Source organism: Micromesistius poutassou, assembly GCF_964030765.1.
Source record: "Micromesistius poutassou genome assembly, chromosome: 10".
Classification (NCBI taxonomy): Eukaryota; Metazoa; Chordata; class Actinopteri; order Gadiformes; family Gadidae; genus Micromesistius; species Micromesistius poutassou.
In genome coordinates, this window is record NC_140280.1 from 18,243,971 (window position 1) to 18,269,724 (window position 25,754).

Consider the following 25,754-nt stretch of genomic DNA (forward strand, 5'->3'; position numbering starts at 1 on the left):
CAGGGGTATTCTACATACAATGTCCATGTTATTCCATGGGCAAAGTCCAAACTGTAGTAGCAGATGATGTGACTTGAACATAAACAAAATTTCAGTTTAAGTCGATCTCCATCATCATGTATATGCACTGTTGTGTGTGGGCAAGGATTTCAAGCGAGAACACAATTCAATGTCAATGTATATTGGTTTTTTTTAAGCAATAAGTTATTTGATACAGAAGTGTGAATAGATGGTTACTCATTGAAGTGCCACACATACAAAAAACATTCACTCGGGTCATGAACATACAATTCCAAGATATGTTTTTTTATCAGTGCAACTGATCCCACGCTCGCACCCAGCCAAACCTTACACAATTCGGTGATAAATATGAATCAAGGATATGAGTGGACATATGCAACCGATGCAACCCATAGAACATGTAACACTTTCAAACGAAACAGTTTGTGAATGTTTTAATGTCTTCCAAACACACACACACACACGCACACACACACGCACACACACAGCACAAAAACTGCTGGCTAAATGATGGTTTTATGTTTTACATCAGACGTTATTAGTCATGCTAATATTACTTTTAGAACCAAACAGATGCAATGTAGTGTTTCCAACGTAAATCAACCTGGATCACTTTGAATTAGATGACACTTTACCGACCCACATGATCACACTCCATGAGGGAATTTCTTTTTTTTTGGAAATGTTTGAATTGGTAAAAGGTGCGTTCACAATATTTAAAGAATAAAAACAAATAATTATTTGAACAGTGTTTGACAGTTACCTGCGTTTCAATTGAACAATCATGAGAAACGGCGGCCTAAAGACGAAGGTACTTGCAGCTGGTTAGGTTGGCCAGATGGGTTGTAGCGTGTGTAGTGTGCAAGCTCCTCTTTCCACCACGTAATACAGTGACAAGCTATAACAACAGAGCAGGTTGAACCCTATCCAACTCAAAAGGTAGAATTCATCAATGTTTACCGTGTATTAACCCTTTACTGGTTGTTGGTTCACATTTTCACTTCTAAAACTCATCGGCCATCCTACTGGGGACTTGGCTAGCCAGAGTTAAGGGAAACAAAATAAGCATGTGTAAAGAATGGTGTTCAATCTAATGCGTTTGCCGCTGTTGAAAGGCCATAGGCTTTTACGGCATGATTGAACTACTGTGCTCATTCATAATAGGGTTACAGCCAACACGGGTTAGAAGCTGCTTAAAGTGTTAAACTGATTTCAAAATAAACAAGAAACCATCTGTCCCAAGTTAGGGCAACAGTTAGGGCTGTTAGTCATAGCAGAATAGGAGGCTGAAGTTTAAAGAGCAACTACAGAACACACTTCTTTTGCTGCCATCTAATCGTTAAAATTTATGTTGGTAATTCAAGTTGTGTGTGGCCTTCAAGATGGCAGCAAACTCACAAATTGTCTTGTTTGTAGTAAGTCTTTAAAAAGGATACAAAGCAGGATGAGTAGGAGTCTTAAAATAAAAGTTGTATTTTGAACCATAGCCTCATTCTCCCTTGCGCAGGAAAAAAGGGAACTTCATCTACACTGGGACAACCAGTCCCAACCAGTTGATGAGCCATTCTTCAAAAACTAATTATTGAATATTATTATGATACCCTGCAGTTCAATTGCTGCTATGTTCCCTGTGCTGTGATGCAAAACTTGTTTTATTGATAGCCATGTTATTGTTGGGACCAATCGTTTCCCATAAATTCAAGAAAAGATTTTGTTATTTGGTCAGATCTTACACAAAAAACATTTGGTTGAGGAACACTAAGATGAACTCAAGGTATAAGATAGTCCTCTGGTTTGTAATACTAAGATCGAGTTCTCCTTTGACACACTATGTCGAAGTCCTTCTGCTCGACCATGTTAACCAATTTATTTACTGCTAGTACAGATAGGAGTGGCTTGATAATTATATTAGTTCCTTGAAAAAAGTGTCAGGATTCACACAAAGAAGGAGGATATATCGTTTGAAGTGAGAGAGATTGGGGTGGCATGACTCCGCATTGGGGTGGCATGAGTTTCATCCGCACACTTGTAGATTTAGGACTAGACGGTCACAAAAGGATAAAAAAAGGACTTGTGGTGGGAAAAAACATCTTTACAGACGGTATTGCTCACATCATGAGTGACTTCCTTTTCTTTTTCTCCTTACCCTCGTTGAATCATGTGCAAATACTTTCCACCCATTTTTCCTTCATTAAATCGTTGTCGTACGGTCTCACAGGGTAAGATGAAGGGAGAGGGGGAGATGGGGTGGGTGATTAAAATGACCATAAAGAGGAGTCGGAAAAAAACATCACAGAAACAAGCCTAGCCGAGACATCGAAATAAAGACCCAAACAGTGGAACAGTGGGCTGGAAAAGCCATCTTAAACTGCCTGGAGAGAGGGAGAGGGAGCAAGAGAGAGAGAGGAATCTGGTGTAATGATAATACACATGGGGGGAAACCGAAAAGATGAGTTGAAGAAAGAAGAAGTTGCAGGTGAAAAGTGCATTAGAAGACAATAAACTCATTTTTTTTTTGGTAGAGCTAATACATACAGTCATATATTTATATATACATCTACAGTAGAAACAAGAGATGGTCAGAGAGACGGGGGAAGTGGCAGAGACACAGGGAGCCGGGCCTTAAGTTTCTTCTGTCACGGACAGTATCTTAGGTTATCTACAGTTTTCCTGTTAGTGTTTCCGTCTCCGTGAGTCCGTTCGCAACGTGCGCATGTGCGATTACCTCCAAGTGCAGAGTTTGCCCGTAGTTTCCTCGTGGGTTCCGATAAGTCTCGCTCACTTTCGTTGACGCCTCCGCCGCCCCCAGTACCGCCCGCACCGTCATAGTGGGAGGAGGGGCTTGAGACGGGCTGGGAGGTTATCGGGTCAGTGACACAAACACAGGGACAGGGGAGGGAGGCGGCTGGGTGAGGGGCGGGGACAGTTTGAGGCCAATCAACGGCATCATGTGTCTGGGAGTTGGTTGATATCAGTCAAGTTGGTGTCATTAAGAATGACTTTGATGCGGTCCAAGCAGTCCGCTTGCCTTATCCGCTCCATCTGCATCTGAGCACAGCGGGAAGGAAATAAACAATGTTGGTCTTTCCAGATTGGTTCGGGGAACGCATCACTCATGTCAATCACAGGTGCGTGAAATGCAACAATTCTTAATGGCAAAGAAAAGTAGGGTGCGGAGGAGCAGGGACGGAGGGGAGGGTTCAGTTTAGTTTCAAAATCATGCTATTTTCTGCTATCCCTGCTCTAGACTACTCTCATAGCTTACCTACATCAGCTTCAAGCTGATAATTGTATAGTAACTAGTAAGTATAGTATTCCCCATAAAATATTCCCATTCAAGTAATGGCTACAAGAGCCGTCTAGCCATTACAGCAGGGCATTCTGTTAAGTCCAATAGGGGGCAGGATAATCAAGTGGCTTGGTCATTTAAGTCAAGGTCAAAGTAATTTTTCTGCCATTTTTACAGAAAAACTAATGGTGATTCTGTACATTGAGATTATTTTCGGCCTGGCAGGCAAACTAAGCATACGTAGAAGGCATAATAGATCAATTTGTTATGATCTGTATTCAGTGGAAAGCGGTCAGCATACTTTATGCAGAAAATATGAAATTTTTGTAAGAGGACGGTAATTGCAAACGTTGTGTGTGATTATTCCGAGAAGCAAGTACACATGATTTATTCTGATCTCATTTGGTCTCCATGGAGACCCCACTGGTCTTAACTAATGGAACGTTCAGTGACCAGATCAAAAGGCATAGACTATAAAGCAAGTTTGTCTGGAAAGGACTTCCACGTTCTCGGACTCAAACTCAAGTTCCTTTGAAGTACGCTGCCTGCTTTAATCAACTCGAATGAAAGCACCTGCTGATGTGACTAAACAGCAAAAATATAAAGAGGTTATCCCAGCACCACGAGTGACATTCGACCAATCAGCACTATCCATTTCAGTATTTTTTTTAAAGACGTACATAAATCGAATGTTCACTGAATTTATATACTGAATCCCACCTGCGGTAATTACCGTGGGGTGATGGCATTTTGATGAGGCGTCTTACTGATTTACAGCCGTAATAAGCCAACGGGAAGAACATGATCCACCAGACGGTTTCTCTAGCGTTCTTCGCTGAAGTTTTATTGCACTGAGGTATGAGTTGGCAGCGTGCGCCAACTCATACCAACAGAACAGTGCAACGACTGTCTGGTCTCCCACTTGGCCAACTGCTTTTTCGGGCCAAACACGCCACAATGATGCCATAGAGATTCAGCCCCAAAAAAACAGATTCCTATTCTTCTCCGACGTTCCAACTCAAGGTAAACCACAGAATACACACACAATCACAGCCCACGTGATTGTAATCAGTCACGTGTGATGCTGTGGCAAGCTGGGATTTGGGTCAATTCAGAAAATAAAATGGAACTGATTATGAACCGATATTAAATGTCACAAAGCATAAGAGTTCCCGGTCGAAACCAGTTGGGTTAGTTTAAGGTTAAGGTTCCCCCGGTCGTCCGCTGTATGATGGCACCAGAGGGGTCGGGTGAGGTCAGGCTGGGCGGGACTGACCTGGAGGTTCTGAGACAGCTTGACAAAGTCCTTCTGCACCTGCTCACTGACGTCCAGCTCCGTCTGCAGACGCTGGGCCTTGTCCCTCTCGTCCAGCATCTGGTTCTCAAGGGAGCTCTGGAGCACCCGCACACACACACACACACACACACACACACACACACACACACACACAAAAAGAGGAAAAGAAAAAAGAAAAAATCTCAGGTGAACCCAAGCACACAGACAAACGCAAAAGAAAAAACACATATGTCACTTAGAGTTATTACCAAGTAATATGGGCGTGTGTGTGTGTGTGTGTGTGTGTGTGTGTGTGTGTGTGTGTGTGTGTGTGTGTGTGTGTGTGTGTGTGTGTGTGTGTGTGTGTGTGTGTGTGTGTGTGTGTGTGTGTGTGTGTGTGTGTGTGTGTGTGTGTGTGTGTGTGTGTACCTTGGTGCTGGTGAGCTCCCTGAGCTGGTCGTCCAGGCTGGAGCTGCGGGACTGCAGGTGCTCCAGGCTCTGACTCTTCTCGGCCAGGCTGCGCTGGAGCTACACACGCACACGCACACACACACAATCAGGAGAACGACACACTAAACGTGTACATCGCACCAAGAAAACGCTTGGCTTTGGCTCTCCACTGTGAGGCTCATTTTAATAGTAGGTCAAACTAAAACAACAGGCTCAGCATTGCCCTTAACATGATGCAGCTATGATGGTTATAATAAACTGCGCTTTACCTCTTCCCTCTCCCTCTTGACTCGCTCCAACTCCGTCTTCAGACTGGAGCAGGATGCTGGGGGGGGGGGGGAAACAGCAGGTGGAAACTCATTATGGGATGCTTACGGACAACACTTGGCATGCCGAGTCCCAGCACGTGCTGCCAGGGACAGGGATGCAGAAAAGCTGCGTGTGTGTTCAGGTGAGGCATAGCTGCTGCTGCAGGCATCGTTAGTGGGTTAATGTTTACCAAAGCGTGAGTATCTCTCTCACACACACACACACACACACACACACACACACACACACACACACACACACACACACACACACACACACACACACACACACACACACACACACACACACACACACACACACACACACACACACACACACACACACACACACACACACAGGTTAACCGCGTGACAACTTCCAGTCATTTGAACACTCTGGGTAGGGTCTAAAAATAAGGTGTCAGACGTCGCTTGCGTCACACATGGCAACGCGTCAGAAGCCCTTTCTCAACAAGACACACTGGCAGCTCTCGCTTCACGTGGACTTTATCCAAGGCGTCCTGAGGTCACATAGACACATCAACAGGAAACACAGCCCGGTTGATTGGGAAACGCTGCAATGCCCGAGCAATGGAGCAAGGCAGCTCTCTGCGAAGGCGAGCCAAGACACTTCTATGCATGTGAACGGTAAAGCACAGGGGTTGCAGTTGGATGTGCAATAATATAATAAAATAATAACAACACACACACACAGCTAGAAAGTTGGTTTGCATCGTGTGCCGTACCTTCCAAGATGTCTGAAGGGACAACATGAATCAGAGTAAAGAAATGCATTAAAACCGGTGAAGGATGCCGTGAGGAAAAGCCACTGCTCTCGAGCAAATCAAACTAAAACGCGAGTGCAGCTCTCTGCGGAGGGCCACAAGTGCAGCTATTACCAACAGCATCCACATGCATTCAATCATCACCGCGTAGAGTCCACAACCATCTGTCTCGTTCCTTTGTGCCAGAAAACATCTCCGATGACGCATTGAACGGGAACATGTGTTTCAGAGTTAAATGAATGCAGTCCAATTTCACCACCAGGTGTGAGGCTGATCAGCCATTAGAAGCCATTTGAGCATCTATCCCTAATGGGAGTGTCCACCCAGATGTATGGCAGAATGACAGATAGACGGATAGATAAACTGTTTGGTCACCTGCCCTTGGTGGACTGCAGTTCATCTACCGTTTCCAACTATCGCTCTTTCCGTCTACATCAGACATCTGGGTGGACACGCCCATTTGTGATGTCACAAGTGTCTCCGGCCCACCTGGGGGAGGCGCGACAGGGGCCCCCTTTTAGACACTCGAAGTGCAAGGCGCCCGGGAGGGGACCCGCAACCTTACCGATCTCCTCCTTGCAGCCCTCGATCTCCAGCTGCAGGGTCTCCTCCAGGTTCTCCTTCAGGCACTGCTCCGCCTGGATCTGCTCCTTCAGGAACAGCACCTCCGCCATCAGCCGCTCCTCCAGGTGGTCCGAGGCGGTGCGCTCCGTCACCACCGCCTCCCGCAGCTGCAGCACCAGGGGCTGGAGCTCCTGAACGAGAGAGAGCGGGGGGGGGGGTGGGGGTGAGAATTGGGTCAGAGGCAGATGGAAGCGGAACGGCCAAATTGTGTTAGCTCATGCGACAAAAAGGCTGGATTGTTTTTATCAGGTCATATGGTAATATGATGGTGTATTATATCACTCACAGCACCATAACTCCACACAGCACACTATGCCATGAATAAAGAATCCCCTAACACACTGCATAGAATATAATATACAAATATTTCAGGTCAATGGTTATTTCACTAACCCTATGTTAGAGCAGAACAAGGGGAGATGGAAACCAGACAGTGCAAGAGTTAAGCCTTATTTCCTGTTTCATTAGAGATATTCCACCAAAGAAAATATGAAAATTGTAACGCGTGGTGTTTTTTTGAGCGGCAAGTCTATACAGTGTGGATTCAGTCTTTCGACGTGTTTTAACTACTGCTGTGCAAGGTGGTTTTTTTTACAGATCCGGGCCTTCGGCAACATGACAGGTCAAAACTAATTAGTAGGGAAACAAATTGAAACCCTGTTCACCCAGACGTTCACTGATTTCTGCCATCAGACTTAAGATGTTGAGCTTGAGTGAGATTATTGAGTCAACGGTACCTTGTCTTTAACATTTCATTTGAAAACGCACACAAACTACATTTGGCCGAAGAAAGTCAGATTCCCCGACTGGTGTAACCTGGCTATTGCCAGACCAAGCTCAATCGTAGATTGCACGTTGGTCTGGGGAGGCTGCTGTCATTTTCTTCAGCACAAGAAGTGTGATCAACAGGCCTAGCTCAAAAGCAAAAGCATAATCGGAAGCAGAAATAAATGTACTGCTCATCTCCAGACCCTGCTGCAGGCCGGCAGAATTGGCTGGAGGTACCCAGTCTAAGTCTGGTGTGCACTCTTGAGCACATGGGTAGGGGGTGGGGGGGGGGTCGTACCTGCACGGTGCCGGGCATCAGGAAGCCCTCCTCCTGCTGCAGCTCAGAGTGCAGCCGGTGCTTCCCCTTCAGGCTGTCGTTGTCCCTCTGCAGCCGGCTCAGCTCCTCCGCCACCTGCTCCCTGGACTGCATCAGCACCGCCTGGTGGAGCGCCGTCATCACCGTGACACCAGGACATACACACAGGGATTTACATGGAGGGGAAAAGGCGGGATAGAGTTCAGGGTGTGAGGGGAACTCTCAGTCGAAAGGTTCTGGGATCAAACCCTGATGCCTGTAGGTGTAACTCGAGCAAGTGGCCTAATCCATACCGGTTTTCTAATGCCACTTACTGAAGATAATTCACTACAAGTTGCTGTGCATAAATGATTTGCCAAATGATTAATACTACAATTAATCATTTCAGTCCCCAGGCATCTTTGGTTGCTGCTGGAAGATGTCAAATGGAGGGGTTACTTCTCCTTAATACTGTATAAGTCAGGTTCCTCATCCTGTATATATCAGATCGGTGGTCAAAACCACATCAAATGCCAAATTGACAAAGGGAAATTTTTACAGTTTCTGTTTAGATTGTTACGTAAAAAAAAAAAGAAATCCTCCTACACAATATGTATCAAATGCGGTATAGTATGATCGCCCAGGTTGCAGAGGCCCGCCCCTAATGGTCGGTGGTGTCACTAACCATCTGTTCCTGCGTGTTCCTCTTGGCCTGGCCGAAGGCCTGTTGGAGGGAGGCGAGCAGGGCCTCAGACTCCTGCACTCTCTGCACCAGGGCCGACACCTAGCGCACAAACACACGGTCAAAAACACTAACCCCTCCAAGTCAAACATGTTGCTGTCGGTTAAAGGTTTGACCAAAGAATTCCATGCCTTGGCTGTGAACTCCTCGTTGACCAGCTTCACAGACTCCTCCAGCTCCTGTTTCTCAGCCATGGTCCTCTCCAGCTGGTCGTTGGCCTGACGCAGCATCATCTGGAGCTTTTTCACCTGACACACACACACACACACACACACACACACACACACACACACACACACACACACACACACACACACACACACACACACACACACACACACACACACACACACACACACACACACACACACACACACACACACATTGTAATATCCTGTTGATGGAAACAAACCTAGGCAACTGTAAAGCTGTGGAAATGTCCCAATTGTTAAGGGAACTGAACTGTTAGAACGACCCATTTGTAAAGGCCATTAGACTGTTCTCTTCAGCCTACTCTTCCACATTAGAGAAAGCCAAATACCCCAAACCTCCAACCATTCAGTTGTAGACAGCACAGGTGTACATATGCTTCAGATATGGCAGGGATTCCATTTTGTTAAGAAAAAAATGCTGAACTACACTATCAAAAGTGAACTGGCCTTAAATGGGCTCTGTGCGACACAGTGCGTTTACATGACACTCAAGGGGGCTGGGGGGGAATTACGGGCTGACGGAGTTGTTGACGGGGGGTATTATCGATAATAGAAAATGTGCGGATCATTTTTTTTCTTGCTCGTGCCGCCCCCCCTGTAATGCCGCCCTGGGCGGCTGCCCGCTTCGCCCGTGCCTAAAACCGCCACTGCATGTACAGAGTCGAATTGGATTATGCGTTGAATTGCGTTCGGCGCATGCTCGAGATCTTTTCCCGGGGCCGTGAGCCGGAAGTAGAAAGAGACGATAGACGTGTTGTTGTCGCCGTCGGATAAGGGATAACGACAAACAGCGATTTATTTAAAAAGGTGGCGCAGAAGATGGATGAAGCCGGTGATTGTAGTTACCCCCTATAAGAATTGTGTCCCTGCTGTCGGAGCGCGCATGGCATTGATTCATTAAAGGTGGAAGCACACAGACACTAGGCTTCGATTTCACCCAAGGCTGAATTAAAAGTACATGTTTTTCTAAATGTGGGTCATCAACGAGGTTGTAAAGTAGTAACTTCGGGCACATCTGTCAAAATAAATGTTTTTTTCTCCCGACGTGTTTACGATCTTTATTCATTCATTGCACCGCGGCGGGGAATGCCGTAGCCTATACGGACGGGCAGCGGAGAGGCTGCTCCGGTGGGAGAAAGATGTTTTCAGTAGACAGCTGTCAACTCACTTCGGATATGCGATTTATTTAAAAATCTGCCGCAGAAGATGGAGGAAGCCGGTGTCATGCCAATGTAGTTACCCCCTATAAGGAGTGTATCATCATCAACATGCATTCAGTACACACTACGCTTCGATTTAACCCAAGGCTGAATTAAAAGTACATATTTTTCTAAATGTTTCTCATCAACAAGGTTGTAAAATAACTACAATCTTTATTCATTCATTGCACAGCGGCCGAACTGATGGGGGTATTCTCTGATATTATGAATCTTACAGACTGCGTCGGGTTCTCCGACTCTGGTACTTCCACAACAAGTAAAGACTCCTAGTCGGGTTTATCTCGCCCATGGGGAAAAGGAATTGAGGGAAATTAACTTTGGCTTTGACTCTCTGAAGTCCAGATTGAAACGCGACATGGAGGAGAAAGCGATGTTTCAGCAGACAGCTGTCGGTTCACTTCGGGTCCATATCATTTCTCCGACACTCCATTGATCCTCTCGGTCGTATGCGGAATCCTCCGCCGGCAGAGCAGCCGGAGGAGTCAGCATACGACCGAGAGGTCGGAACAATGGAGCGTCTGAGAAATGATATGGACCCGAAGTGAACTGACAGCTGTCTACTGAAAACATAAATGCCGCCTGAGTTTGTTGTTGCTGGTGACGTAAAGAGGTCAACCGGTGGCTCTACTACCGCTAGTTGAAATGGGCACAGCGCCACCTACCGTACCGGGGCATGACACGCTTCGGCCAATGAATCGATTTACTCACCGCCATGTATACGCGGACAATTGCAGTTGTCCAATTGAGGAGCATAGTCGAGCTATGGTTTTAATTGAATTACGCTGTGCATGTAAACGTACTGAGTGCAAACTGTTTCGTACAAGGTACGAGTGTTACTCAATTTCTGCAAACAAATCCTGGAAAAGTATCCTCGATTTGCATTCTCCAAATTGGACGAATTACGTATTTTTATGAGATTATACACAAAATAAAAAAAAAGATATTTAAGAATAGTAAAAGTCCATTTCGGCTAAGTCCATTTCGCAGGCTGCCACAAAAGGACAAAACATTTTAAAAGGGTATCCATTTATGGATGCACAGAGCACTAACCCCCCCCCCCCCCCCCCACCCTCCTCCCCCAGTGTCCAAACCTCAGGGATGGCTCACCTGGTCCCGCGTCTCCGCCTCCTGACCCTGGATGACCTGCAGCTGCTTCTCATAGTTGGAGCACATGTCGCAGCGCCGGCCCAGCTTCCTGCCGGCGTTCTTCACCTAGCAGAACCACACGCACCAGAAGCTCAAACACACTTTGCACTCGTGTCAGACTACATTGATCTATACAATAAACTTCGGAAAAGATTGATGCAGTTTCTGCTTTCAAATCAACAAATGATTTGAAATGCAAGTAATGTATAGTGTAGCATAAGTATAGCATTTCATTAGGGATCGACCAATATGGATTTTTTTAGGGCCGATACAGATTTTTGGGACCGATACTGCTTTTGTTCCCTCAATTTACATCATAAAAATGACACAATGATGTAAACAAATGTAAATGTTATGTTTATGTTGTAAGTCTCAATTTAAAAAAGATTTATAACATTTATTGAACTGTCTGTAAATCACGCGGGAAAAAATATATTTAAAAAAAAAAATTCAACTGGTCGATCACTATATTTTATAGTATTAACCAAGCTTATGAGTGAGTGAGTGTACCTCTTGCTGGAGCAGGTTCCACTCGCTGTCGCTGACCAGCCGGTATCCGGAGGGGGGCAGGAAGGCGGTGTCCGGGGCGTGGGAGATGCTGGACAGCAGCGAGGCCGTCTCCTCCTGCTCGGGGGTCATGGCCTTGATGGCCTTCTCCTGGTCCTTGGTGAGCAGGAAGTGGCTGGACGTCAGCTTCATGGAGCTGACGGACAGGGCGTCGCCGAAGCCGTCCGAGGCCCCGCAGTCGGCGCCCACCAGGGGCCCGAAGTCCGACTCGGAGTCCAGGTGGCTGGCCGACTTGGCCTTGTGGTTGTAGGCCCCGAGGCCCTGCGGGGCCCCCAGGGAGGAGCCCAGGCTGTCCGTGGACTGGACCCGCCGCAGGCTGTCCCAGTAGGGGTCAGAGGGAGCACTGGTCACCACTTCGGTGTCCAGTGAGTGCATGGAGCCGTGGGTGCTGTGGTTGGATTGGTGCTGGGGAGGAGGGGACGGGGTTCAGAGGAAGGTTAACACTGGATGTGGGAGGAACACATGGCAGACGAGTTCAAATCAGGAATATCACCAGAGCTTAGCTTCTAGAGGAAAACCATGAAACGGTTTAGCTTGAAATCACCAGACCAATGCACAAATGTGTTCTCGTACACCTCTCGTACATTTTTGATTTCCAATGGGACGTTATTAACGGGTGCACAAAAATGCAATTGATAAGGCCGACAACTAATCTGAGCAATAAAACGTGTTACAAATCAGCGGCAACCACCTTGGTTGTTTATGAAACTGCCTCAACGCCGCTCCCATACAGCAATTGTCTCAAACCCACCCAATTAAAGATCAACGGTTGTGATTGGCCCGATCCAGGCCAGGTCTGCTAAAAATCTGTCTGAATGGGTGGGGGGCCAGACGCATATGCTATGGCAAATAAAACATGAGCTAGCAGATTCAAGATTCAGGCTGGAGAAGTGTACCTTTTTTACTGCAATTATTTATAATTGAATTGAAATTGTGCTGCAAGTATATCACTCTGCTGAACCCAAAGTGTGAGAGGTCTCTTATGAAAACTACTATGAAATAGTGAACTTGTGTTGAAGCAGCACACACGCACAATAAGACAAAAAATATGAAACACTTGAAATCAGAGAGAGTGGTGTGCATAGTTTATGGAAAAAAAATGCACAGAAATGTGCATTGATTCATGTTTCCCACTTAAAGATCCTCTGTGTCCAATTAATGAACCCAATATGGAGTATAATATATAACATTTAGTGTGGAGGTACGAAATGTCCTGGTACCTTTTCATTGCTCTGGCCCAGGCTCATGTCGTCCAGAGGTTCTGTGTTGTCCCCACCCTCATCATCCTGGTGGTCCTGTGCCTGGCTCAGACGTTCCATCTCATCCTCCTCCTGGGACACAGACACACACACACACACACACACACACACACACAATTAGCAGACACATAAAAATGTAATTGTGTTTACACAAAGACACACACACAATTATTTTACTCACCTACAGCAAAATGAATTCTTAAGTCTAATGAGTGAGACTTATTGGCGACTTAAAAATACATCAACAAATATGTCCTTGCATATGCGCCTGTGTGAATGTACTGAACACACACACACACACACACACACACACACACACACACACACACACACACACACACACACACACACACACACACACACACACACACACACACACACACACACACACACACACACACACCTACCTGGTCCTTCTTCTTCATCTCCTCCACCTGGCGGAGCTGCTCGGAGGACAGCACGCTCTCGATGCGCTGCATGTCCCTCATCAGCAGCCGCTGGGACTCCAGGAACTGGTCGTTGGCCCGCTGCCACGTGTGCTTCAGCTGGTTGTGCTGCTGGCGCTCCAGCTCCAGCTTGTGACACACTGACCGAGTCACCCCGGGGACAACACACAGTAAGAGTTAGAGGAGAGTACAGTGGTCACCCCCGGGGACAACACACAGTAAGAGTTAGAGGAGAGTACAGTGGTCACCCCGGGGACAACACACAGTAAGAGTTAGAGAGTACAGTGGTCACCCCGGGGACAACACACAGTAAGAGTTAGAGAGTACAGTGGTCACCCCGGGGACAACACACAGTAAGAGTTAGAGAGTACAGTGGTCACCCCGGGGACAACACACAGTAAGAGTTAGAGGAGAGTACAGTGGTCACCCCGGGGACAACACACAGTAAGAGTTAGAGGAGAGTACAGTGGTCACCCCGGGGACAACACACAGTAAGAGTTAGAGGAGAGTACAGTGGTCACCCCCGGGACAACACACAGTAAGAGTTAGGGCCCTTACATAGTCAACGCATCGGTACGCATACGCGTCCACAAGGCTACGCATCGCTACGCTTCGGCCGCCATTATGCGGCGATGCGTAGCAAAACGTGTCTCCCAATTTTTGATACGCGACGCGCCGATCCATGCAATACTATGCGTTGTCGCATAGTATCGCAAGTGGCGTGAGCGGTGTATTGCATGTCATGCATTGCATCGTTTGCGTATGCTGTGTAGACTATGAAGGGAAGCGCGTTACTCGCGTCGCTTACGCGCGTTGCTCGCGTCGACTATGTAAGGGCCTTTAGAGGAGAGTATAGTGGTCACCCCGGGGACAACACACAGTAAGAGTTAGAGGAGAGCAGAGTTAGGGGACAGTGCAGCATTGAGAGAGCACAGGGTGTGTTGAAGAGTAGAGGAGTATTACAGTAGAGAACTGACTAGAGTTATTAGTATTGTGTAGAGGTGAAGATTGAGGTGTAGATGAAGAGTAGATTCGATTTAGGCAGAAAATAGTATTAAGCAAAGTGGACAAAATAATAGTACACAGAGGAAGAGTAAATGTAGAATAAGCAAAGAGTATTGAGTGGAGTAATAGTCAATTATTTAGTTGAGGAGAGGAAGAGTCAAGGATTGAGTAGAGTAATATAGTATTGAGTAGAGGATAGGCAGAGTTAAGTGTTTAGTACAATAATAGTAGTAGCGTATTCAGCAGAGTAGAGGAAGAGTAGAGTAATCGAAGATTGAAAAATTAAGCAGCAGAGGATAAGGCAGAGTAAAGTAGACAAAGAGTAATCATACACAGAGGAAGTGTGACAGTAGAGTAAGCATAAAGTATGGATAGAGTATTGAGTAAAGCGGGGAGGGCTGGTGTTTGGCAATAAAGACAAGGAATGCAAGGCAGATTGTGTTAACTAAATATTGATAGTTTCACCATCATTTAAATAAACATTTTCCATCCCAGTGTTGAAAACACAACGCTGTCTTCTGAGGCAACGCGTTTGGCAGGGAATAATATTTTGAAAAAAAAAATTAAAACCACAAAAGGACGAGAAGCCGTCCATTGTGGTACCCCTGTTATTGTGTGCATTTTTGACACGGGTGAGTGTCTAGTGAATGTATTTTTCTAAAGCATTGTGCGGTACAATGAACCAAGTGCCGTGCAGCTCTACTGTAGTTGGAGAGTTCAGTGGTCAAGTCATGTCAATGGGATTTTTACAGCCCTTAATCACAGTTACAGTCTCAAAGGGCTTTGGTCACATGTGCAAACACCACACATTGCACCCAAAACGATCTGGATAGTGGCTCTATTCAAAAGAGCTGCAACAGGATCTAGTCTAAGAGGGAGCCGTCTCTGAAAGAAGCACCAAGCCATTTTATAAAGAAGCTACGCTTGGAGTTGCCATTGTGTCTCCATTGTCCCCAGACCAATATTTTCTATGAATGCTCATAGGCCGCAACCGCCTCAGAGAATACACAGCAGGACTCTGTTGGCCAGGACCAAAAAGACGGGGGGGAAAGATATTTTTTACATAGAATTTATAGAAGAAATTCATCAAATCAAAACTCTCTCACTTAAGGTTAACATAAGCATCTTCCAAAAAAGATAAACGTAAACATCATCATGATCATAAGGATATGAGGCCTTGATTAATTGTAAGCCACTGGGCTTAAGCTAACCACACAAAACCAGCAGGCTGTAGTCCTTGAATTCAATGACATCCAAACAAACACTAATTGGTTGAGGCAGATGGCCGAGGAAGAAAAACAACCGCTAGGCAAGAACATATTTGCCACATAAACAAGTACTTAAGTGGTCACCTCAATCATTCTACTCAAATTCCTGACCTTAAATCACCAGTTACTTGGATGCATGAACCAGATTCTGCATTTCAAATGCAGATATATGATATATCCGCTTAAGTACAATCACCTATGATTACTATGTTCAATCAAATGTTAGACATCGTCTTCTTGACGGAATATGGCTGAGCCAATAAAAGACTCCCAGCTCTGCGCTGTATCACTATACATAGTCTACTCAATTTATGAGCACTTTTCTTTCAATTTTTGTAGTTTTCTCACTTAAGACAAACCATGAAACCAACCATAAACCAACATATTTGTAGACCAAATTAACAGTATAATCATAAGGGTCAAATAGCTGGAAAGTAAGTGACAGAGACCCCAATATTATGGCCCAAGTAAGAAATCGAGTTACACAAAGGAGTGTGGTCTTACATATACAAATACCTTATAGTCTTATTTACAACCCCTTGAACGAGAGCCAAAAGGAATAACCAGCTCCCTCAGTACTAAGGATTAGTTATTCGAGGGTTTGGTACTTGAAAAAATATATATTTTAAAGGTTTATCCTTAACTTTTAATTGTTGGTCATAAAATAACTAGGTTGGAATTCCAGTCGTCAACTTATCCCCACTATGACTATAAACAGGTGTGTAAATCAGACCTGTCATCCGTGTTGCTCATCCGATTGATATTTGCTTGACATTGGTCTGTTTTCTGTAGCCTAGCTATGCTGCTACATGCCAAATGCCAATACATTTCTACATCATGTAACAGATTCACTGATACTTTGACCGTTCCTTCAGACACACGATCATCACCATCAGGAACCAAGCGGGTACCCAGATGCTGCTGCTGATGATAAAGTAAGCAGGGTGTACTAAAAACAAACAAAGATGTAATTGATCCTGAAGCGTGATTTATAGTCACCGTGACGCGAAGCAGGCGGCCACATGGCATTTATACAGTATAGGCTATGAAATTGGCTTCAGTCACCTTCGTGGAGCTCCTTGCGTAGTTTCTCGGCGTCTTCCTGTAGCACTGACTTCTGAGTGTTGAGGACGGCCACGTACATCTCCAGGTCCGTGCGACACGACTTCTCCGCCTCCAGCACGTGGTTGAGCTCTTTCACCTGTTGCAAAAAGAGGGGAAAAGAGATGTCTCAAACATTTGTTTTGAATCATGCTGTTTTGTTAGGCCGTATTAGTAAAAGAAGAGAAAACCAGCGTATGTACAACATTATGTACAACAGAATTATCTTGTTATTGTACCATCTACCATCTATCTAATACTTATCAAAGGTACTCATTTTTGAGTACCTTTGATCCGAGGGGAACTGACTCTGAAGACCTTTTTATCAGGGATAACCAACCTTGAAAGTCTTTCTATCTGGGGATCCATCACCGACCTTAATAACCTGTATATCTTGGTGTCCCTCACTGACCTTAATGACCTGTATGATAATGTATCAGGGGGTCACTCACTGAACTTAGAGACCTTTGTATATGGGGGTCACTCACTGACCTTAATGACCTTTGTATCTGGGGGTCACTCACTGATCTTAGAGACCTTTGTATCAGGGGGTCACTCACTGATCTTAGAGACCTTTGTATCTGGGGGTCACTGACCTTGGACGCCTCCAGCTCCATCACCCTTTCATCCGAGGTGGCCAGCCTGGCTTTCAGAGCAGCGATCTCCTTCTCCATTGGCATCACCACCGAGCGCAGTTTCTCTGCATCCTCCTGGGCCTGTTAACAAGAGGGAGGCTGCATTAGTGCTGGGAAAAACACAACATGGGCAACAAAACATGGTGCGTTATATTTGGCAAGCCTGGGCTGTTAAACAATCCTAAATTGTGGTAAACAACCTTGAAAAGAGGGCGGGAGACCCATTTTAACAGCCACTATCGAATAGAGACAGTCAGTTCTTCATTTCCATCTTTTTTTAATCATTACTTTTTTAATAGTGCGTTTCTTCACAATACCACAAATTACTATAGCTTTATCCGGTCTTTCCTCTGGGAAACCCTTACAGAAACACATTTCCTTCTCCATATGATACTTCATTATTATTGGCATTTGATTTTTTGGAAATGTAAATCTGCTGTTCAAATGAAGGGGTGCTCATCAGGAACAACAACATAGCCCAGACAATTGATGCACCTCATTGGGATTTTAGTCACCCACAGATTCAGTGTACATAATATTTGATGACACCGACCTTGCTTGGCACAAACTCAACCATTCACAATAACACTGCTACAGAGGGCATGAATAATGTATAACATGGTCTTGACTCCACTTTGCTTGCCTGTATTTTGGCTTTTTGCAATACAAAAATTGCGATGGTCATATAATAGGATTTGGACCTGAACAAAAAGACTGATCAATCACAAGGTACAAATGTGTGGGTTACAATACTGGGTGTGTAAGGATACTGTCCCAAGTCGGTAAGCAGTTTATGTCTAAAGCGCTTACAGCTGTCGAGGCTTAACAATTTGGGTCATAAAAATGTTGCATAATGCATAGGGTAATATACATTGTTTTAAAATGAGTCTCCTGTATTTCAACCTCCTGCCTCTTCTAGGCACTCTGCAGGCTGCAGTGAGTCAAGTGTGTACTTCTGCTATTGTGGCTTATTACCAGCTTCACATTTCTGAAAACACAGAAAACAAAGAAACGGAGCAAGGAATATAGGAACTGATACTGAAACTTTTGTTTTGACTAGACTTACCATAAGACCTCCTATTTTTAGGTTTAGATTACACCCTATTCTATTACTCGCTTGAAATTATTTTCTTAAATGTCTGACAGAATAGAGGGTGGGACACATGAGCATATAAGTATATTTTGATGTAGAGTATTAATTTAGCCTATAACATGGCTGCCCCGGTCGGTCTGAAGAATAAAAAAAACTTGCGAAAGTCAGCCAGATCCTTTAAATATGGTGTGCTGGAATGGCTTAGGCTATTCTATTAGACTCCCAGCACCCTGTGTATGGGGAGTTCCAGCTCACTCATCGGGATACAGCAGGTTCTGCTTCCCAAGGCGTGGCTCGAATAGATCCAGACCATCTTAAACAATTGTACCCAAGTTTTGGCTCATACTTACTTGAAACTTTGCAAATACTGTTGTATGCTATTATCGATTTGCCAGAGGTCTTAGGTCTGCCCAAATGAAAAATATAATAACCAATGCCCAGGGTAATGACACCTGCTGTTTTCAACAATATCAAGAGCAGCTCACTCTCTTCATGTCGTCCTCCAGGTTCTCCTCCTCCTGACCCTCGGTGAGCCTCCTGCGCAGCTCCCCCAGCTCGCGCTCCACCGCCTCGCGGTATTGGTTCCACTGGGCCCGCTCCTGGTCCAGACGCTGGTGGAACTGCTCCTCGTACTCAAACACCGTGTCTGCACCAGGTTCAGTAGGAGGGAGGGAGGGAGGGAGGGAACAGGGAGAGGTTGAGCTTGGCAGCTCAGTTCCGTATTCGTTTGAAAACCAGAAAACAAAAAAGCGTGCTGTAGAGTCTTCACACCTGCAGCTCTCTCTAAACGCTGATTCTAAAATAAGACTCACTGAGTTCCACTGAATTCAATGATTAATTTCACTAGACATACGGCACTTGACCTTTTGTGCACTGCTTGTGCTGTGGCCTCTGCTACCCATTGGAACACATAAGGCAGTCTCAGACACAGACCCCCGGCAGGTTACCTTTCATGATGGCCTGCAGCGAGGCCACCTCCTCCTGCCACTGGCTGCGGACCTGGTCGATGGCCTCCTGCTTGGTGCTCTCCGACACGGTGGCCACCGCCTTGATGTTCTCCATGTCGGCCTGCGCCTGGGCCAGCTGGACCTGCAGGGCGCTCCGGTCCGCCTGGGCCCCGTCTAGGGAGGCTGTCTGCCTCTTCAGCTCCTCTGCGGAGAGGGAAGATAAGAGGCCATCCGAGACACAGTGCCGTAATTCACATGAGAAATGGGATTGGAGAAGGGTGAGGCGTACAAATGAAATAGGAGTAGGATGGGGGGGGGGGATTTAAACGAAAAACTGGGGAGGAAAAAATAATGCCCAGCAGGAAAAGGAGCGGCTGCCCCAGTAGCGGCGATGTGGGTCTGACCTAGTAAATACACATTTCTCAAGAAAGAGGGAGTGTGAGTGTTTGCGTTCAACAGAGTACTACTACGACTCACCCTCCTTGGACAGGTAGAGTTCCTTAATCTTGGCTCGCTTATGGTTGAACTCAGCCTCCATCTTCTCCTTGACCCTGATCAACTCGGCTCTCTCTTGCTCCAGGACAGCTACTCGCTGCTGGAGCGCCCCTGTGTGATGTATGGAACAAAGAAGGCAACACATGTAAATATCGGACCAGCATGGCTCCAAAAATCTAAATCTATCTGTAGATTAACATCAAGTTTACATTAAGTTTTGCAAACGATAATATTCTTAGATGTGTTGTGCCAGGAGTTAATATCCAATATTAAATGCAATATAGACACAGATCATGTTTGTTTTAAGGTTTTACAACATTGCGTAGATACAGAGGCCAAACACAATCTATACTCATAAAATATATTTTATCCTTAAAAATTCAGGTCTGCATTTGGGGGTACAGTTCTACACCAAGAAAAATGATTTTAACAGAGAACATCTGATTATGAAACTAGGTTAAATGAAACAACGATTTTTTTTTATATTTAATGTAGTTAAGTCAAGTGTATGTCAAAATAATCATCAGTGTATGACTATCGTGCAAAAAAAAAATACAAACATCTCCTCAAAGTTTTATCATAATCATCCATAGGGTAGGCTAACAGTACCATTATGTCATTCTTCTATACATACATATATAATTGCTTTGTTACCTTTGGACTGTACTAAATGCACTTAAAATGAAATACATTTGTTTGTGTGTGTTATTTTATTGCACCATCATATATAATCGGATGTGAGCATCCCCCAGGAGACCAACCTCCTGCCTGCAGGAATCTTCTGTACCAAGAGGTACATTGTGTTAAGTGTGACTGTTCCCGTTGTTCAAATTGTTGCTGATATTGCACAATACTTTGGATAAGGATGATAGCCACATTAACATGGGAGATAAGAATGTGAAAAGTAGTTGGAGCTCTTGTCTTCACACTACTATGGCTCAAGATTTGCTTAACGAATATACAACTGCTGTCTGCAACCCTACAAGAAACAGATGCCAATTGACCTGGTGGAAAACACAAGAAACACCTTAGTATTTAAAAATAGCTTTTAAATAACAAAAGTTGTGAACTTTCTCGAGTATCTGTGAGCTCCATCCACGCCTCCTAATATTCTACTCATAAAAAACATTTAATTACTACACAATGCGCAATATCAGGACAACCTACTAGTGTAAAAACTTGCATTCCAATTTGAATCCAGTCAAGTGTTTGGTCTAATGTCAAAGCAAAGTCTAAATCTGCATGGTCATTTCTCAAGTTCAGCCCAATGTTTGTATTTCTACACCTGGTTTTCCCCCATCAATAGGTCCACAAAACAGGGACCTTTATAGCGTTTTTGAGCTCGAATGCTTCAAGCAAATTAAATCATCTCCATATTGGCCTGCCAGTGGAGCTCTCAGATAGACACACTAGGAGATAAAACTCAATCGCTGATGGGACCGCAAAGTCTGCAGGCCAAAATAGAGCGGCATTGAGTTTCAAATTACATTTGTCTGGATTGGGTCCATATCATATTCTTTGTATTCAACATTGTTAACGTCATGGCTAGGAGTGAGCTAAATGACAAGCCCGAGACGATCTAGGATCTTGGTGGCTATTGGTGCTTTTGCTAGCCGTCCTGCATGACGAGCTAACAATATTTAGTGGCTAACGTCAGTAGTACGAATACTGCTAATAACACGAGAGCAACGTTCCCTGGGCGAGAGCAAGCCCATTCGTTGCGATAACAAAGACTCAAAAATAAAGACGTGGTCCATATGCATGGTCAGGACACAATGAATACAACACAACAATAGTGAGTGACAAGAGTGACACGTCGTCTGAGGATGCTAACTAATGATGAGACGCGGTGGATATCGAGGCCGCTAGTCTGCACCACTTCAAGACCATGGCAACATAATAAACCGAATCTAAAAAATAATTTACCGTCAGGTTGAGATCCCGGGGCCTGCTCGGCCATGGTTCCTTACAGGCTTGGTGGCAATAACCAATGCAAAGGGATGATCTAGGAGTGTCAAGGAAAACAAGCTAACATCACTACCACTGTCAGGGTATCAATGTAACAGCAGAATAGTTCTCTTCCGGAAAGCAGTTTTCAAAGTAAAAGTCTCTCACCGTAAAGGAGAGCGAGTAAAAGTCTCTCAAAAATACTGGTGATTACTGGTATTATTCGATTCTAATATGTTCTGTTCGAGTTAATGCCGTATCCAAATGCTATATGACTATGCAATGTGTGTGTGTGTGTGTGTGTGTGTGTGTGTGTGTGTGTGTGTGTGTGTGTGTGTGTGTGTGTGTGTGTGTGTGTGTGTGTGTGTGTGTGTGTGTGTGTGTTTCTTTTGAATGAAACAGTCGAATGAGTGGAAGTTTCTACTCTTCTTAAATTAGATTGGAAAATCACAATTGTTTAAATATAAATTACTACCCATGGAAATACATGATGTTTTGCATCTATATGAACATACAATTCCTAAAGCATTTTCTCAAACACACACACACACACACACGCACATGTGACAAGCTTGTTTGGGTTTAACATAGTCTCTCAAACATACAGACAGAAAATCATCCAACATAAACTGAAGTCATTGTAGCGTGTGAAGGGGCGGGGGTGTTATCGTCTTGAAGTTCCTTATGTTGGCAGCGGAAATTAGCTGACAGTTATAGCAGATATGAAAACCCCACAATGACAACTTCAATTATTACTAATACTTTTAAAATCATCGGTTGATGTGATAAACAGCCAGGCATCCCTGTCCTGAAAAGGTAAGCCATTTTAAGAGATTCTGCGGTAATGATACTATTATTAATTGTGGCTTTAGCATTTATTAAAAACGAATAATGATGTAAAATGTATGACGAATTCTTGAGCTTTGAGTAGGTATTTGATCTTTTAGAGAGGCCAGCAGAATGGACAATGTATGAGAATATAATGAATATCCAGTGAGACGTGCACGTCCTCTGTTTTCTTGGCGTTTGACACGATTTTCACAGGAATCGGCTTCTAGAGGATGCAGTGCATAGAAAGGGGTTTTCTCTCTTAGATGCATCTGTGTATGTGTGTCATTTCTCATATTATGTCCATGATGTCCACTGGAGAGTGTAGTTCACATCTTAGTGCTGAAAATCCATAACATTTTACAGGAACTTTATTATATTTCCATTCAGTGCCTTGCTTGGCTGGAAGCCCCCTCACAATGAGTCGTGTTTCATTTACTGTATATTAATAATATTTCCAATTATTTGTATTTCCACCAGAAATCCTTGTAGAAACTTTGGAAAACATAATGAATTGTATATTATTTTGTATCTTCCTTCAAACAACACTAAACAAAAAAACTTGAAGCTTAGTCAGCTGACAAAACAAGGAAGTGGCTCTTCCACAAATGTAAATCTATTAATTATAAATAAAAGGAAATCATAATGCAATGTTTTATGACCAAATTGTTTTACCTACTTTTGTTTTGATTAAAGCACCTAATGGAATTTTGGTGGCAAAACAAGTGGATATGGATGCTAATAGGCATAATATTGGCATCTTTGGTGATAGTCCTCATCTTCTTTCTAATCAACAAGTATATAATCCGTAAAGGTATGTAGAATGTCTTACTTCTGGTGTAACAACAGCGAATTATTCAGTGAATCTCCTTTAACATGATTCTGAAAATTTCTTGCCCTTACTTATCTATGTAATAACCACAGCATTTGGCTATATATGTTCAACATCCTGTGTATTCATTCATAAACTTTACTATTTAAGCAATGCTCTCCATTGGTAATTTAATAAATGGTCTCAAGCTTGTTCTTCCAAATTGAGGTATTGTCATGCAAATAGCTGTGCCCTTTCCTTTCCACAAATGACCTTAATGCAAAATGAAAGTACATTTTGAGATGAGCAGCAACCACAAGTATTTTCTACCTGTATTTACCTGCATTTAAAGAAAGTGTTTAATCCATTTTTTCTGTCCTTTTCTAGATAAAGACTATTTCGAACCCTGCAACCCCCCTGAATTAAATGTCCAGTAAGATATGTACTAGTTCTCATATCACTTACTTCCTGTTTTAGAAATACCCCTTTTTGTTATCGTCATCTGCTTCTAAGAAGCTGCTTTGTCTTACATGAACCCTCCTTGTGCACTCCTCCTTCACCTCTCATTCTTGATTATGGTTGACCGCTGAGGTGTCTTGTGCAGTGCAGGGCCTGGCTAGCCTCCGGGAGTGTGGGGCTAGTGTGGGATGTCTGGAGCACAGGGTAGGGGGGGGGGTTGGTTTAGTCAGGGCTGCTTCCTGCAGGTGCCCTTTCATTTTGTAGTGTCTTTCAGACCTGTTGACTAAACGACTTCCAGCAGGTGTTGTATAGGTCAACTGTTTTTAATTCTTGTTTCATTATTTGGCCATTTCTTATTTATGTATTTATTTATGTTTATGTATTTTAAATAAATTATGTTACGGTTTACAGTATTTTGGTATACTTATTGTCATGCGCAGGAGCATTGCGAACCCTATATCTAAAGTTTGTTTTAGAGTTATTTATTATTTTGAGAAATGGTCAGTAATAAAACATACAATTCTCTTAATCTTTAGAAAACTGTGGTAAGCCTTTAGTTTGAATGCTAATACATACTAATGCCATCTTTTCTGCATTTCAGAAACAACATATATATATCAAAGGATCAAGAGATTAAGCCTCCCCTACCACCTAGGACTCAGTTTACTAGCAGTAAGAAATGTGAACATTTAATCTTGAGGGAAAGGCCTTCCAAAATTATGAATATGAATTATTTTATATATTCTTTCTTTGAAAGCTGTATCATCTTTGTCCCATAATTGATACCCTCTGAAAAGTTATCACATTGAAAACTGTTATTTAATATTTGGAATATATATAAAAATATAAATGTATATTTTTACATAAACAGTTTCAGTACTATGCCTTTTATAGTTTGGTATTTTTTGTATTTTAGATAGTTACGAGAGCATCGCAGAACTGCCAGAGTATGTAAAAGTGGACGAGGAAGAGGTCCTTCCACCACCGACAAAGTCAAGGCAAAGCTGTCCTTCAGTCGACAGTCAGTCTATGGAGGACTACGATGACATTGGAGAGGAAAACGAAAACCACGATGGAGATGATTATGATGACGTGGGATAATTCAGAGGGAAGACGTGGATGTGATTGTGATTATCAAGGACAGTTCATACAGAATGTTTTTTTTCAATGTGTATTTAATATCCTCCCTAGATCCGTGCGTAACTAAGGGAGTGCTTTAAATTAGGGCATTTGGTTAAGCCAATATTGCCAATCGACTGCCTTTTTTTACCCTTTCAACATGCTCAATGTATGAATACATCATTAAGGTCAATCATGAGTTTGTGTTGCAGCATATATTTAAATGTATTTGACCAGCAGCACTATATATATCATTTAAGGCATTTTGTAGATTCTATGCTGTGGCTTACACATAGTTTATATGAAGAGCAACAATTTCCCCTGGAATGCTATAATATCATCAGAGATGCAACGAATAAAGGAGCTGCTTTAGGAAATGCTTTTCTTCTTTTACATTACATGGATAGATATCATTCATTTTATTTGTGAATACATGTGAATTCACACATGAATGATGGATGAATGAGTGGATGGATGGAGAGATGGTGATACTAATTGACAGATATTATTTTGTTAATTAATTAGATATAATTAAAATGTATGAACACACTTGTGATAACGTCTATGCTGCCCTAAAGGAAGGCAATTAAATAACATCTGGATAGGTTTATTTGTTAACTCATTGAGCACAGAGGAAA

General features: G+C 43.8%; 1 protein-coding gene and 1 long non-coding RNA gene across 2 annotated transcripts; one reads left to right on the forward strand and one right to left on the reverse strand.

Moving 5' to 3' along the window:
- Nucleotides 1-5: 5 nt before the first annotated feature.
- Nucleotides 6-22,011, reverse strand: rabep1 (rabaptin, RAB GTPase binding effector protein 1). Its single transcript, XM_084473785.1, has 18 exons — nucleotides 21,879-22,011; nucleotides 19,935-20,063; nucleotides 19,458-19,661; nucleotides 18,996-19,156; nucleotides 17,379-17,498; nucleotides 16,747-16,882; nucleotides 13,370-13,548; nucleotides 12,924-13,034; nucleotides 11,647-12,108; nucleotides 11,098-11,202; nucleotides 8,690-8,806; nucleotides 8,502-8,600; nucleotides 7,820-7,960; nucleotides 6,695-6,884; nucleotides 5,306-5,361; nucleotides 5,016-5,114; nucleotides 4,587-4,703; nucleotides 6-3,069 (listed from the first exon to the last, which is right to left on the reverse strand). The coding sequence occupies exons 1-18, from the start codon at nucleotides 21,910-21,912 to the stop codon at nucleotides 2,968-2,970; spliced, it is 2,562 nt and encodes an 853-aa protein (XP_084329911.1). The 5' UTR covers nucleotides 21,913-22,011; the 3' UTR covers nucleotides 6-2,967.
- A 566-nt stretch (nucleotides 22,012-22,577) lies between these two features.
- Nucleotides 22,578-25,484, forward strand: LOC311354042. Its single transcript, XR_014637175.1, has 5 exons — nucleotides 22,578-22,715; nucleotides 23,424-23,541; nucleotides 23,926-23,971; nucleotides 24,599-24,669; nucleotides 24,914-25,484. It is a non-coding gene; the product is annotated as an uncharacterized lncRNA (long non-coding RNA).
- Nucleotides 25,485-25,754: the final 270 nt, after the last annotated feature.